The sequence below is a fragment of the Chanos chanos genome, chromosome 9 (assembly GCF_902362185.1).
Source record: "Chanos chanos chromosome 9, fChaCha1.1, whole genome shotgun sequence".
Classification (NCBI taxonomy): Eukaryota; Metazoa; Chordata; class Actinopteri; order Gonorynchiformes; family Chanidae; genus Chanos; species Chanos chanos.
The window spans coordinates 15,398,457-15,413,517 of NC_044503.1; the positions used below are offsets into that span (position 1 = coordinate 15,398,457).

A 15,061-nucleotide genomic window follows, 5' to 3' on the forward strand; every position below is an offset into this window, starting at 1 on the left:
GATTTAGGGTCTTCAGAGAGTGGCTTTGGGGTTTCCAATGAGATGTGCTCCACTAACTTCAGTGTGGGGGGTGAGGGGGTGGGGGGGCAGTGTTTTAAAAACACAATAGTGTAGTTGGTTTTGCCTGAAGGGACACTTTATTGCCTTTTTATTTGGTCTCGGACTTCATTTCAATTATCTTCAGTCTGTGGCATCAAATGCCTTTCATCGCTGTCACCGCCATTGGCTACAGATCCAATCATCAATCACTGTGATTGGCTGGAAGGGCTTTTGGTGTGTCAGTCTGATTCAATGCACATTCATCACTCAGTCACTGCGATTGGCTACAGAGCTTTCTAATGGTCTCTGGAATTGTCTGTCAGTACCAGCAAAACAGGTTCTTCTCTGTCCAGACCAACGCCTGACCAGCAGACTGGAGGAAGAAGAACAGAGAAAGGGATGGAGGGATTTTAGAGGAGAGGTAAAGAGTATTGGGGGAAGGAGGTATTTTAACAGAGAGGTAAAGAATGTTGGGTGATGAAGGGGAGGTGAAAACTTGGTCAGTTGGAAGTTGACAAGAGGGAGGTCGAATCAGGGAGAGAGAGAGATGCAGAGAGAGTTGTGTGCGTGTATGTGTGTGTGCGTGTGTGTGTGTGTGACAGAGCCCAGACTGTTTGGTGTGATAATGAATGCTGTTGACTGATGAGTAGCGATGGAAGCAAATGCTAATGTCATATGAGCTTCCCAGCTCTTTGTTTTTCTCTCCCTCTTTCTTTCCCTCTAAATCTCTTTTCTCACTCTTCATTTTCTCTCATCTGACACTATCAAACCCCTTTCCATTTTATGAACTCTCTAATATGGACACATTTTCCTCCTCATGAATGCACACGCGCACAAACACAGAATCATCACCACCATCATCATCATCATCATCATGAATGTGATGTCTCAGCTGTCTGACAGTGTTATGTGAGTTTTAATGACAAATCATGTTTCTTTATGATTACATTCTACATTCTGACAGTATATCACTCCCAAACCCTACAACTCCCCTTTCTCTTTCTCTCTGCTGGATGACAACGTGTTTGGTAGCGCTTCCACTAAATTATTATTACTCTCACATTCATTAGACATAGTGAACAATCCCATAGCACCATAGAGTGGTGTCATAATGCATCATAACACCAGACTAAGGGCTTTGTATGTATCCAGGCTGAATCATAACTGCATCCATAATACATTGTTACAGAGCCTGTGTAATGGCTCAGTCACTGATTATACTTTCTATCTCACACACACACACACACACACACACACACACACACACACACACACACACACACACACACAGGTTGTTTTAAACTAAAACTGACTGCATTTTTTTTATACTTATGTGTCCAACAGTCATAGTTCTGATGTCACGGATACTCGGAGATGCAGGATGCATGTGCAGGGCAAGCTTTGATTCCGAAATGCAATCCAGAATCAAATCACAGAACAGGCCGAGTCCTGTACACGGTAATCAGACGATCAGAGGCAAAACAGGCAATCAGGAATAAGGAAGCAGACTAGGGGCAAAACAATGGGACAAGGAATACTAGCAAACAGGAGTACCTTGGTCCACTCACTGGGAATGAGAGACTTTGCGAACAACGAAGCAAAGATGTTTATATACTGAGGACTAAATGAAAACATGAATATGAAGAATGGGTGTAAGTGATTATCAGGCCTGTGGTCAATGAGCTGCTGAGACCTGAGTGCTGATAGGCCAAATCAGAGGGGAGTGGAGACAGAGGCATGACGTGATTTGATTTCATGCTTGTCATACAGTAAAATGGCAAGTAATTTCCCAAATGTTTTCCTTACAAGTAACGCTCGCTTAAAATGTAGTCTGTCGATTTTTCACTTGAGTTGGTGTCACCCAACTGACATTAGCTGCTTAAAACAAGAGGGAATCTACACCATCACTGCTGGTCATGTTTTTAAATTTCAGGACGTTTCAGTGAAGTGCTGCATTTTCTTGATCATGGTTTGTTTTAATGATTTATTTTCCTGATGTTATTTTGCTCTTTGTTCAGTTGACAGACTGGCATGCCACAAAGCTTGGGGCAGAAAACATTACGAGGCCAAAATGATTTGACACATGTAATCTCTTGCTTAATCCAAGACTGGAGAGATCCATCAAACAGCATCGTTTAGTAATTCGCAAGATTCTCTATGCATGAAAACATCACTGGGGTGGAGGATATTCTTAGCCTCTGTGGGTGTATGTGCGTATGCGCGTGTGTGTGCGTGTGTGTGTGTGTGTCTCACATGAACAGACTAAAATTAAGAGGATTTAGTATCTGAGTGTCACTGAGTGTCGTTCTGAATTTAAAGAACCAAAATAAACTCTTCCACACACTCTGCTTCTCCCTCTTTGCTTTCATGATGTGCTCGTTGCCAGCTGTCGCTGACGTTGGTTCACACTTGTCATTTTGATTATTTAACTGTGAAAAAGTCCTTACATTCTTGAGGGAAATATGTCTTTTTTTTTATTTATTTCAACTAGACAACCATTTGAATAGTATATGTGTTGCTTTTAAATAGCCAGTCAAATTTGTTGAAATAACTTAGATAGTGTGACTAGATAGTGTGATAACTGACGCAGATTGAGTTCTATACTGACCAGTGAAACAGGCCACATATTGATTAATATAATGGTAATAACACGGTTATTATAGTTTATAATGCCTTTCCATGAACACACACTCTCCATGCCACTGTTTCAACATACCAAAGATGACACTGTTCTCTAATTTTTTATTTTCCTTTTTCTTCCTCTCTTTCAGAAATATAAAGAGTTTGAACGCTCAGTCCACGTTGAGGAGATTGATGGACTCAAACTGGTCAAAAGACTGGCAGAAAACATGGAGGAAATGTTTCACAAGAAAGCAGAGGCCATGAAAGTGGGTCTTTCTCCTTCTGTCTCTCTCTCTCTTTCTGTGTGTGTGTGTGTGTTTGTTTATCCAGGTATGGCAGTCTATCACATTACAGTACGCTGTACCAATGACTCATCAGGGAAATCTTGTTTTATCTGTAAAATGAAGGTTTGCCAAAAAAACAGTGTTTCATCTGTTTGATTTTTTTCTCTTGGCATCTCTTCTGTCTATCCCCTTTGAACATGAATCATAATCATTAGGAGGTTATTTGACTACAATACTAGCATATTTGCCAACTTGGAATACAATTGTCCTTCATTCATCTTTTCTGACACTGAGTTTTAGAATAGCGTTGATGAGAAAAAAATTGTTCTTTGGTTTTGTTGTGAGCGCGTCATGCCTGTGAAGATTTCATGCTTCTTTGACTCAAAATTGTTTGACAGTATTGTTCACATTCACAATTCTCTGTATTTTTTTTTTGCCAACATTTGAAACATGCTGATTAAGATACATTAAAATACATTAGCATATACTTTACTAATGGATAATTTACTGTGAATGAGCAAATTGTTCAGAAGGGTGACCCAGCATGGTAATGTGACCCTGTGTGTGTTTGTGTGTGTGTGGGTGTGTGTGAAAAAGAGAGAGAGAGAGAGTTTGTGTGTGTGTTTGTCAGACAGACAGAGAGAGAGAGAGAGAGAGAGAGAGAGAGAGAGAGAGAGAGAGAGAGAGTACATGAGAAATCTAGCCCAGTAATTGCATTGTTGTTTTCCGGTACATCTAAACTGGACTGTGGAGAAGGAGCAGAGTGTGCTAGAGAAGAACAGGAGAGTGTGGTTGGGTAGCTGCCCCACTGCGGTGACTGTAGGCTGGAAAAAGTGGAGACATTAAGAGCATGAGGGCTGGGTTTGATAGAGCTTTACAAGCTCTGATAGAAACTGCTCAAATGGCTCCAGGTGACAAATCCCACCAGTGCTTACACGCTCCTGCTGGTATAATTGGATTTTTGCACAAGTGTGTGTGTGTGTGTGTGTGTGTGCGTGTGTGTGTGTGTCCATTTACATAAATGTGTGTATGTGTTTGCTTGTGTGGGGGGCACTTAAGTGTGTAGGTGTATACCCACATTTATAAGGTGCCCAGGGCATTTTGTTGTATATGACAGTATGCTTTATGCGTATCCCATGTTAAACTGAGTATGTTAGTATGTCAGTGTTTCTCAGTGTGTGTGTGTGTGTGTGTATGTCTGTGTGTGTGTTAGCGTTTATGTGTCAACTCTGTATTGACCTGTGAAATGCATTGAGTTTAAAAGTTTAACAGAGAGGTGTAATTGTATACAAATCACACACACACAGACTTACAATACAACACCTGTATTAGTGGTTATCTTCTGGTTTCCAAGGTGATTTTCGCTCCCCACCACTTGCTGTGTATAATAGCACTGAAAGTGTGTGTGTGTTTGTGTGTGAGAGAGAGAGAGAGAGAGAGAGAGAGTAATCTATCTATCTATCTATCTATCTATCTATCTATCTATCTGTCTGTTTAGGCTGTAACGGTATACATATTTTGACAGAACCATTTTGTTTGTTTGGGACTTTGAATTTGACATACACCAATTTGGTATGGAATTTGATGCATACTGAATAAATTTGCAACGGGCATGTGCTAATGCTGTGTATACAGCTACGCAAACACACCAGTAAAAATACACAGACAAATAACACTACAAACATACATCAATAAAACTACACACATACAGCAGGAAAACTGTACACATACACCAGTAAAACTACACACATACACCAATAAAACCACACACATACACCAGTACAACAACAGATGCACCAATAAAACTACTCAAATACAGCAATAAAACTACTCAAATACACCAATAAAACTACACAGAACGCCAGTAAAACTACACACACAAATTAAGCTGCACACATACACCAATAAAACTACACACATACACCAATAAAACTACACACATACACCAATAAATCTACACACATACACCAATAAAACTACACACATACACCAATAAAACTACACACATACACCAATAAAACTGAACATATACAGCAGTAAAACTACACACATACAGCAGTAAAACTACACACATACACCAATAAAACTACACACATGCACCAATAAATCTACACACATACAGCAGTAAAACTACACACATACACCAATAAATCTACACACATACACCAATAAAACTACACACATACACCAATAAATCTACACACATACAACAGTAAAACTACACACATACACTAATAAAACTACACACATACACCAATAAATCTACACACATACAGCAGGAAAACTACACACATACACCAATAAATCTACACACATACACCAATAAAACTACACACATACACCAATAAATCTACACACATACAACAGTAAAACTACACACATACACTAATAAAACTACACACATACACCAATAAATCTACACACATACAGCAGTAAAACTACACACATACACCAATAAAACTACACACATACACCAATAAAACTGCACATATACAGCAGTAAAACTACACACATACAGCAGTAAAACTACACACATACACCAATAAAACTACACACATGCACCAATAAATCTACACACATACAGCAGTAAAACTACACACATACACCAATAAATCTACACACATACACCAATAAAACTACACACATACACCAATAAATCTACACACATACAACAGTAAAACTACACACATACACTAATAAAACTACACACATACACCAATAAATCTACACACATACAGCAGTAAAACTACACACATACACCAATAAATCTACACACATACACCAATAAAACTACACACATACACCAATAAATCTACACACATACAACAGTAAAACTACACACATACACCAGTAAAACTACACACATACACCAATAAATCTACACACATACAACAGTAAAACTACACACATACACTAATAAAACTACACACATACACCAATAAATCTACACACATACAGCAGGAAAACTACACACATACACCAATAAATCTACACACACACACCAATAAAACTACACACATACACCAATAAATCTACACACATTCAACAGTAAAACTACACACATACACTAATAAAACTACACACATACACCAATAAATCTACACACATACAGCAGTAAAACTACACACATACACCAATAAATCTACACACATACACCAATAAAACTACACACATACACCAATAAATCTACACACATACAACAGTAAAACTACACACATACACCAGTAAAACTACACACATACACCAATAAAACTACACACATACACCAATAAAACTGCACATATACAGCAGTAAAACTACACACATACAGCAGTAAAACTACACACATACACCAATAAAACTACACACATGCACCAATAAATCTACACACATACAGCAGTAAAACTACACACATACACCAATAAATCTACACACATACACCAATAAAACTACACACATACACCAATAAATCTACACACATACAACAGTAAAACTACACACATACACTAATAAAACTACACACATACACCAATAAATCTACACACATACAGCAGGAAAACTACACACATACACCAATAAATCTACACACATACACCAATAAAACTACACACATACACCAATAAATCTACACACATACAACAGTAAAACTACACACATACACTAATAAAACTACACACATACACCAATAAATCTACACACATACAGCAGTAAAACTACACACATACACCAATAAATCTACACACATACACCAATAAAACTACACACATACACCAATAAATCTACACACATACAACAGTAAAACTACACACATACACCAGTAAAACTACACACATACACCAATAAATCTACACACATACAACAGTAAAACTACACACATACAGCAGTAAAACTACACACATACACCAATAAAACTACACACATACAGCAGTAAAACTACACACATACACCAATAAATCTACACACATACACCAATTAAACTACACACATACACCAATAAAACTACACACATACACCAATAAAACTGCACACATACAGCAGTAAAACTACACACATACAGCAGTAAAACTACACACATACACCAATAAAACTACACACATACACCAATAAAACTGCACACATACAGCAGTAAAACTACACACATACACCAATAAATTTACATACAAACACCAATAAATCTACACACATACACCAATAAAACTACACACATACACCAGTAAAACTACACACATACACCAATAAATCTACACACATACAGCAGTAAAACTACACACATACACCAATAAATCTACACACATACAGCAGTAAAACTACACACATACACCAATAAATCTACACACATACACCAATAAAACTACACACATACACCAATAAATCTACACACATACAGCAGTAAAACTACACACATACACCAATAAATCTACACACATACACCAATAAATCTACACACATACAGCAATAAATCTACACACATACACCATTAAAACTACACACATACACCAATAAAACTACACACACACACCAATAAATCTACACACATACAACACTAAAACTACACACATACACCAATAAAACTACACACATACACCAATAAATTTACACACATACACCAATAAAACTACACACATACAACAGTTAAACTACACACATACACCAGTAAAACTACACACATACACCAGTAAAACTACACACACACACCAATAAAACCGCACACATACACCAGTAAAATTACACACATACAGTTGTAAAACTACACACATACAGCAGTAAAACTACACACATACACTAATAAAACTACACACATACACCAATAAATCTACACACATACAGCAGTAAAACTACACACATACACCAATAAATCTACACACATACACCAATAAAACTACACACATACACCAATAAATCTACACACATACAACAGTAAAACTACACACATACACCAGTAAAACTACACACATACACCAATAAAACTACACACATACACCAATAAAACTGCACATATACAGCAGTAAAACTACACACATACAGCAGTAAAACTACACACATACACCAATAAAACTACACACATGCACCAATAAATCTACACACATACAGCAGTAAAACTACACACATACACCAATAAATCTACACACATACAGCAGTAAAACTACACACATACACCAATAAATCTACACACATACAACAGTAAAACTACACACATACACTAATAAAACTACACACATACACCAATAAATCTACACACATACAGCAGGAAAACTACACACATACACCAATAAATCTACACACATACACCAATAAAACTACACACATACACCAATAAATCTACACACATACAACAGTAAAACTACACACATACACTAATAAAACTACACACATACACCAATAAATCTACACACATACAGCAGTAAAACTACACACATACACCAATAAATCTACACACATACACCAATAAAACTACACACATACACCAATAAATCTACACACATACAACAGTAAAACTACACACATACACCAGTAAAACTACACACATACACCAATAAATCTACACACATACAACAGTAAAACTACACACATACAGCAGTAAAACTACACACATACACCAATAAAACTACACACATACAGCAGTAAAACTACACACATACACCAATAAATCTACACACATACACCAATTAAACTACACACATACACCAATAAAACTACACACATACACCAATAAAACTGCACACATACAGCAGTAAAACTACACACATACAGCAGTAAAACTACACACATACACCAATAAAACTACACACATACACCAATAAAACTGCACACATACAGCAGTAAAACTACACACATACACCAATAAATTTACATACAAACACCAATAAATCTACACACATACACCAATAAAACTACACACATACACCAGTAAAACTACACACATACACCAATAAATCTACACACATACAGCAGTAAAACTACACACATACACCAATAAATCTACACACATACAGCAGTAAAACTACACACATACACCAATAAATCTACACACATACACCAATAAAACTACACACATACACCAATAAATCTACACACATACAGCAGTAAAACTACACACATACACCAATAAATCTACACACATACACCAATAAATCTACACACATACAGCAATAAATCTACACACATACACCATTAAAACTACACACATACACCAATAAAACTACACACACACACCAATAAATCTACACACATACAACACTAAAACTACACACATACACCAATAAAACTACACACATACACCAATAAATTTACACACATACACCAATAAAACTACACACATACAACAGTTAAACTACACACATACACCAGTAAAACTACACACATACACCAGTAAAACTACACACACACACCAATAAAACCGCACACATACACCAGTAAAATTACACACATACAGTTGTAAAACTACACACATACAGCAGTAAAACTACGCAAATACACCGGTAAAACTACACACAAAAATAAAACTACACCCATACAGCAGTAAGACTACACATGTACACTAATTAAATTACACACGTACACCAATAAAGCTAGAGAAAGTGAGAGACAGACAGACAGACAGAGCAGGATGACATATTTCTCTGGTAGGAGGAAGATGAAAAGTCATTCTGAGGTAGACTGTATGACCTGAGGCAGGACAACATCCTATGACCTACTACAAATGAAGAGAAGAGACTTGACATGCATGAGCACTGATGTCCTATAATGTTTAGAAGAAAACATTCTCTCTCTCTCTCTCTCTCTCTCTCTCTTTGTGAGATGTGTGCAGTTTGTTTGAGCTGTGACTAGTCTTAGTCCTAACTGTGTTTTGTGAAGGGCGATAAGAAAGGCAAAACGTGCTGAGAACAGATAAATATAAACAAGCCGGATGTGTGAGAGGGTTCTCAGCACAGGCCTGCATGGTTCCTCTTTAATTACTGCCACCTAAATCACAGAGAACGAAGCACATTATCTCTCACTCCCAGTGCACTGTCTATACAGAACACGCAAACACACACACACACACACACCGTCTCTCTCTCTCTCTCTGTCTGTCCTTCCTCTTCATCCATAAGTATGTTGGTTTTATTTCATGTAATAGCTAAGATAGCTTTACAAACACATTTTGCTAAGTGGCAGCTTTTCAGCCATGGCTGTCATCATGCACCGCAACACAATGTAAAAAAATTTTACTGTAAAATTACTGTAATTAACTGGCAGCAATTTTGGCAGTACCGTACTGCTTATTCAAAGATTTGTACTGTATTATAAAACTGTAATACTTAACTGTGCTTTTTTGAAGATGTCTTATTGCTGCATTGTTTTTTGCTGCACCCTGTTTTTGTAATATATAGCTAATAGCTCATATTTTTACTGTGTAATTGCAGTATTATAGTAAGCCACTATAATGTAATATTCTCCCCGTAATGAGAGTGGTTTAAGGAGTACAGTAGATTATTGAAAGAATTACATTACTGTCCAGATTACTGTTAGCTGTAAATTTACATCAGTTCTGTGTTAGCGTTTGTGTGTGTATAAATGTGTATTTGTGTGTGTGTGTGTGTGTGTGTGTCAGGGTTAGTGCTAGGATTTTTCTTGCTTGTCTATAGTCTGGAAAGAATTTATTTTACTAGACAAATTTGAAACCTACTGGTCGCGTTTCAGTAACAGTCTATGTTACAAATGCAAATATAATGTACACCTAGGTTGACAAAAGAATGACAACGTCCTCAAATCATTTTGACTATTTAATGAACAGCAACGATTAAGCAAAATAAACAGTAATAATTAAGCAAAACGCTAGCCACTAAAATATAGGCTACGAAACATAATCTGCAGCATCTGTAGCCTGTTTTTAAAAAGGCTAGGCCTACATGGTATCACATGTAGCCTATAGGCTACCAGGTAACACTTTATTTTCTCCTTTTTTTCCATTGCGGCAAAGTCCTCTCCTGCCAACTTGAAATCAAATGTGTCCAATATATCTTTGCAGCTTGCAATGCACATAAGCCGCGTCATTCTCATACATTTTGTATGAGCAGAATTACCGGACATTTTGACCGCTAAGTTTTTAATTCAGTGTTTTTTTATAGATTTTACCAGGCAAAAACCAGTAATTAATGGCTAACAGGAATCCTGGTATGTGTATGTGTGTGTACTTGTGTGAGTCTGTGTGTGTGTGTAATTTTTGTGCAGTGCTCTGTTTTTGTGTTAATCAGATAAAGGCAGATGAGTCATCTCTTATTGATTAATGGGATCTGATTAATCCAAGGCTGAGAACATGCACATATATTATCTTGTACATATCCATGTCAACCACACCTCTCTCTCTCGCTCTCTCTCTCTCTCTCTCTCTCTCTCAAACACACACACACACACACACACACACACACACAGAGAGATAGTTCAGCGTCAAAGCTCAGATCTGGACCGCAGTACAGAAACATTGCCAGACTATGTGTGGAGCAGTATGTAAGTTCCTTGGTAGAGAAACAAAGAGAAAAGGGCACTGAGCTCTGTTTGGACTGTTGTGTTAAGACAGATAGTTTCCTCACATGTTATTACTATTCTTCTGAATCAGCACAGTCAGTGTCACACAGGCTTCTGGGACCACTGGCCGAGCTGTGAGCATGTCCTTTAAAATATGTTGTTATCTGTCACCCTGTTCTGTGTTATCTCTTCTTGTAGCTGTGCGGTATTCCTGCGGCTGTGTTAACCCAGGTTGCACTTCTCATACTTAAATGCAATGCTGGACTTTCGCCTTTCCATCAATAATTCAGGCACACGTCCTCTCTCTCTCTCTCCCTCTCTCTCTCTCTCTCTCTCTCTCTCTGTCTCTGTCTCTCTCTCTTTTACTCTCATCAGCTTAGTTCAGCTTTATGAAGCTGCCCACCTAAAGCAGATATTGTGCATGTGTGTGCGTGTGTGTGTGTGTGCATGCGTGCGCGTGTGCGTGTGTGTGTGTGTGCGTGCGTGCTTGTGTGTGTGCGTGTGTGCATGTGCGTGCGTGCGTGTGTGTATGTGTGTTTGTGTTAATAATTGATGAAGAATTTTAAGGTCAGTTGGTTTAACTTTGAAACATGCAGATATCTGGCTCAGCAAAGTCTTCCTCTGCAGCTTGCTTACACAGGAACATAGCTGGCAGCAGGCTACCAGCTAAAAGAAACAGGATCAATTGTAAAAGTACAAATCTGACCCAGTACACAGACTAAGAAGCTCAGGAGGTGCTTGAACAAGTCAATGTAATAAGTAGACTTACTTTTCTTAGAGTCATTAAATGCCAGAGGCATATGGTGACTTTGTTTATGATAATGTAATATTATGGTAGAGGTGGGTGAGAGAGAGAGAGAGAGAGAGAGAGAGAGATGAAAGGAGAAACTGTTAAACAGTGCTGAAGGTCTGGTCTATGGAGTATGAATGGAAGACAGAAGGGATTGACTGATTTGGTTTTGGAAAGAATTCAGAGGTCGCGTCTTTGATCCGTGAGTGATTGAGGAAACAGAGAAAGAAAGATGGATAGAGATAGAAAGAAGGAAAGAAATGGTCAGGAAAAAAATTGAAGGACATCAAAAGAAATGAATGACACAAGAATGGCAGTGGCAAACTCTCATTCAAACTCTCCTTCTGGGTGTGTGTGTGTGTGTGTACGTGTGTGTGCGCATTGTTTGTTTGTTCCTCTGTCTTTATCCAGACAGACTGTATGATATAACAATATTTTGCGCAGTCATACTTGACGCGCGGGGATTTTTCAGGGGAGAAACTTTGAATGAAACAATTCTTATCTCTCTCACATTGCCTCTCTCTTGTGGCAGACATGGTTGCATTAAGGTGCATGAATGTAATCATAGCTATCTTCCCACATGCAGCTCCTCCTGGCTTTGAACATCGCTATGGGGAAGAAAAGTCATGTTCTTAAAAAGTGTGTTTTGTTGTTATCTACGGAGCTGTGGAGTGGGTGGAGCAGGAATTGTCTGGGGTGGAGAAAATGTGTTTTAGTTAATGGATTGATTTGATTGGACGTTTTGCTTTTTGATGGACTGAATGTTATCTCCTCTGACATTTGAAATTACAACCCTCTGACCAGTTTCAACACACTGGACAAACCTCACACCAGTAAACCATACTAATGTACAAACCTTGCTTTGCTTTGGGTGTACGCTGAACCTGCTTCTGATCGATATAATTACTGTTGGTTTTGGAGTGTTGGTTTGTTTGAGTGTTCCCATGACAGCAGGCTTCCAACCTAAATATCAGTACAAGGTTTTATATCACTATATTGTTAAAGAATTAGAAAGCTGACAGAGTTTAAGTAAAGTTATACAACTGATCCACATGACGTGGCTATAGCTGGCTAGGCTAATCAGGAAATCCGTAATTTTTTCCACCCACAGGTGTTGGACTTTGTGAAACTCTTTGTGAATATCAGGAGGCTTTCCCAAATTCGACATGTTGCCTCCCAGAGTTTGTTCAGCTTTAAACCACTTTTCCTGTAAACGTGGCATCGTTGTTTCAGCAGATTAAAATTTATCATTTGCTCCTTATGGGAAGCAAGGACGGATTTCACACTGCTCTCGCGCTTTAAGCCCTGTCTCTCTCTGTGTGCATGCATATCAGTCCTTTAACGTACGCCGAGGCTAAACCGCCCTCTCATGATTAGATATACAGATAAAGTGCTAGTTGCTCCTTTTTCACTCAGCCCCAAAGGGAAGACAGCAGAGAGCGTTCATAAACTACCGGTGCTTTAAATATCTAACATTTTAATCATTTTTTTTTTAAAAATTAAACTATCAGGACTGCATTTCAGTGCCAACGTCACGTATGTCACTAATATGTCACAGAACCTGCTTTCTGTTCTTTGTTTATAGTGCTTGCTTTTATTCCACATTTAGTCCACACTTGACCTCCATGATAAAACGATCCTTTACCCACGATAAGTATTGTGAGGTATCACAGGGTTATGTATTGTAACAAAGTCATTGCTACTCACTTTATTTTGACCTGCAGACAGTGCAAAGCAGTAACTGAGTGTAATTCACTGGACCTTAGAAGCTGTGTCAAGGCTGTGTGGACATGAAACTTTGACTGTCTAAGTGGCGTCATGTGGGTACTGTAATCCACAATATCACATGAGACAGTCTGTAACTGTAGCATCACATAACTTCAAAAATGGACTCCAGGAATGAATTCTTCAAAAATGAATATGCTTTTCAGATATGCTGCATTTTAAATATCATAATCTAATATTTACGCTGGCGTTTCCTGTATTTACAGACTTTTTTTTTTTTTTTTGCCTGTTATGTGACTTGCTGTGAAGTATGCCGTCACGTGGTTGGTACATGACTGTGTGTTTCAGTGGGAGGAAGAAGAAGGGCAGAGTGGCGGGTGGATGAATTATTACACAGTGGTTTTAGTTTGCACTGAGCATGGATTGCACAGGCTTCTCATTTGTTGGCGATGACAGGTTGCCTTAGGCCATGGTGAAGTGTAAAGATGCCAGCAATGTTCTCTCTGATGTGTATTCTGCATGAAAGCAAGTCTGGACCTTCAGGTCTTCTGGTAATGCCAATAAACACACACACACACACACAAACACACACACACACACACACTCACACACACACACACACACACACAAAACCACATAGAGAAGTCTCTACAGCCAACAGCCAAGCAGACACGCTCTGTCAGACAGATCAGATAAACCACCTGCCACAAATATCTCACAAGTGCCATTCTCAAAAAAAACCCAAAAAGCAAAAACAAAAATCAAAGCAAACACTCAGGTATGACATCTTGCGACAGTGCCCAGATAAAATAATGATGACCAGATACCTGGCCTGAGACCTTGTCCCTGATCTTTCTGTAAACGGGGCGACCATCGTTTATTGACTTTTAAATTATTCACAGGCTGAGCTTTCTCATGAGGCGACATTGCCAGAGCTTGGAACAAACACGCACTGCGGGGATTAGAAGGTCGAATATTTTCAGCGTTTAAACGCTGACGCGGAAGTAACCCGAAGCGCTTTGTCACGCTGACAAAAAAGCATGCCAACAGAAACTCCTGGGCCTTATTTTTAGGGGAGGGAAAACAAGATGTATGTCCTTCTCCTGGTCCATAC

The 15,061-nt window shown here is 38.3% G+C and overlaps 1 protein-coding gene across 1 annotated transcript in view; it reads left to right on the forward strand.

Annotated features, from left to right (window-relative positions):
* The window catches only part of cacna2d3a (calcium channel, voltage-dependent, alpha 2/delta subunit 3a), a 172,846-nt gene that overhangs the window by 31,869 nt on the left and 125,916 nt on the right, over positions 1 to 15,061 (forward strand). The window contains exon 3 of the mRNA XM_030785246.1: positions 2,811 to 2,927. Within this exon, the coding sequence (XP_030641106.1) occupies positions 2,811 to 2,927 (117 nt within the window). The remainder of the gene's footprint in view (positions 1 to 2,810; positions 2,928 to 15,061) is intronic.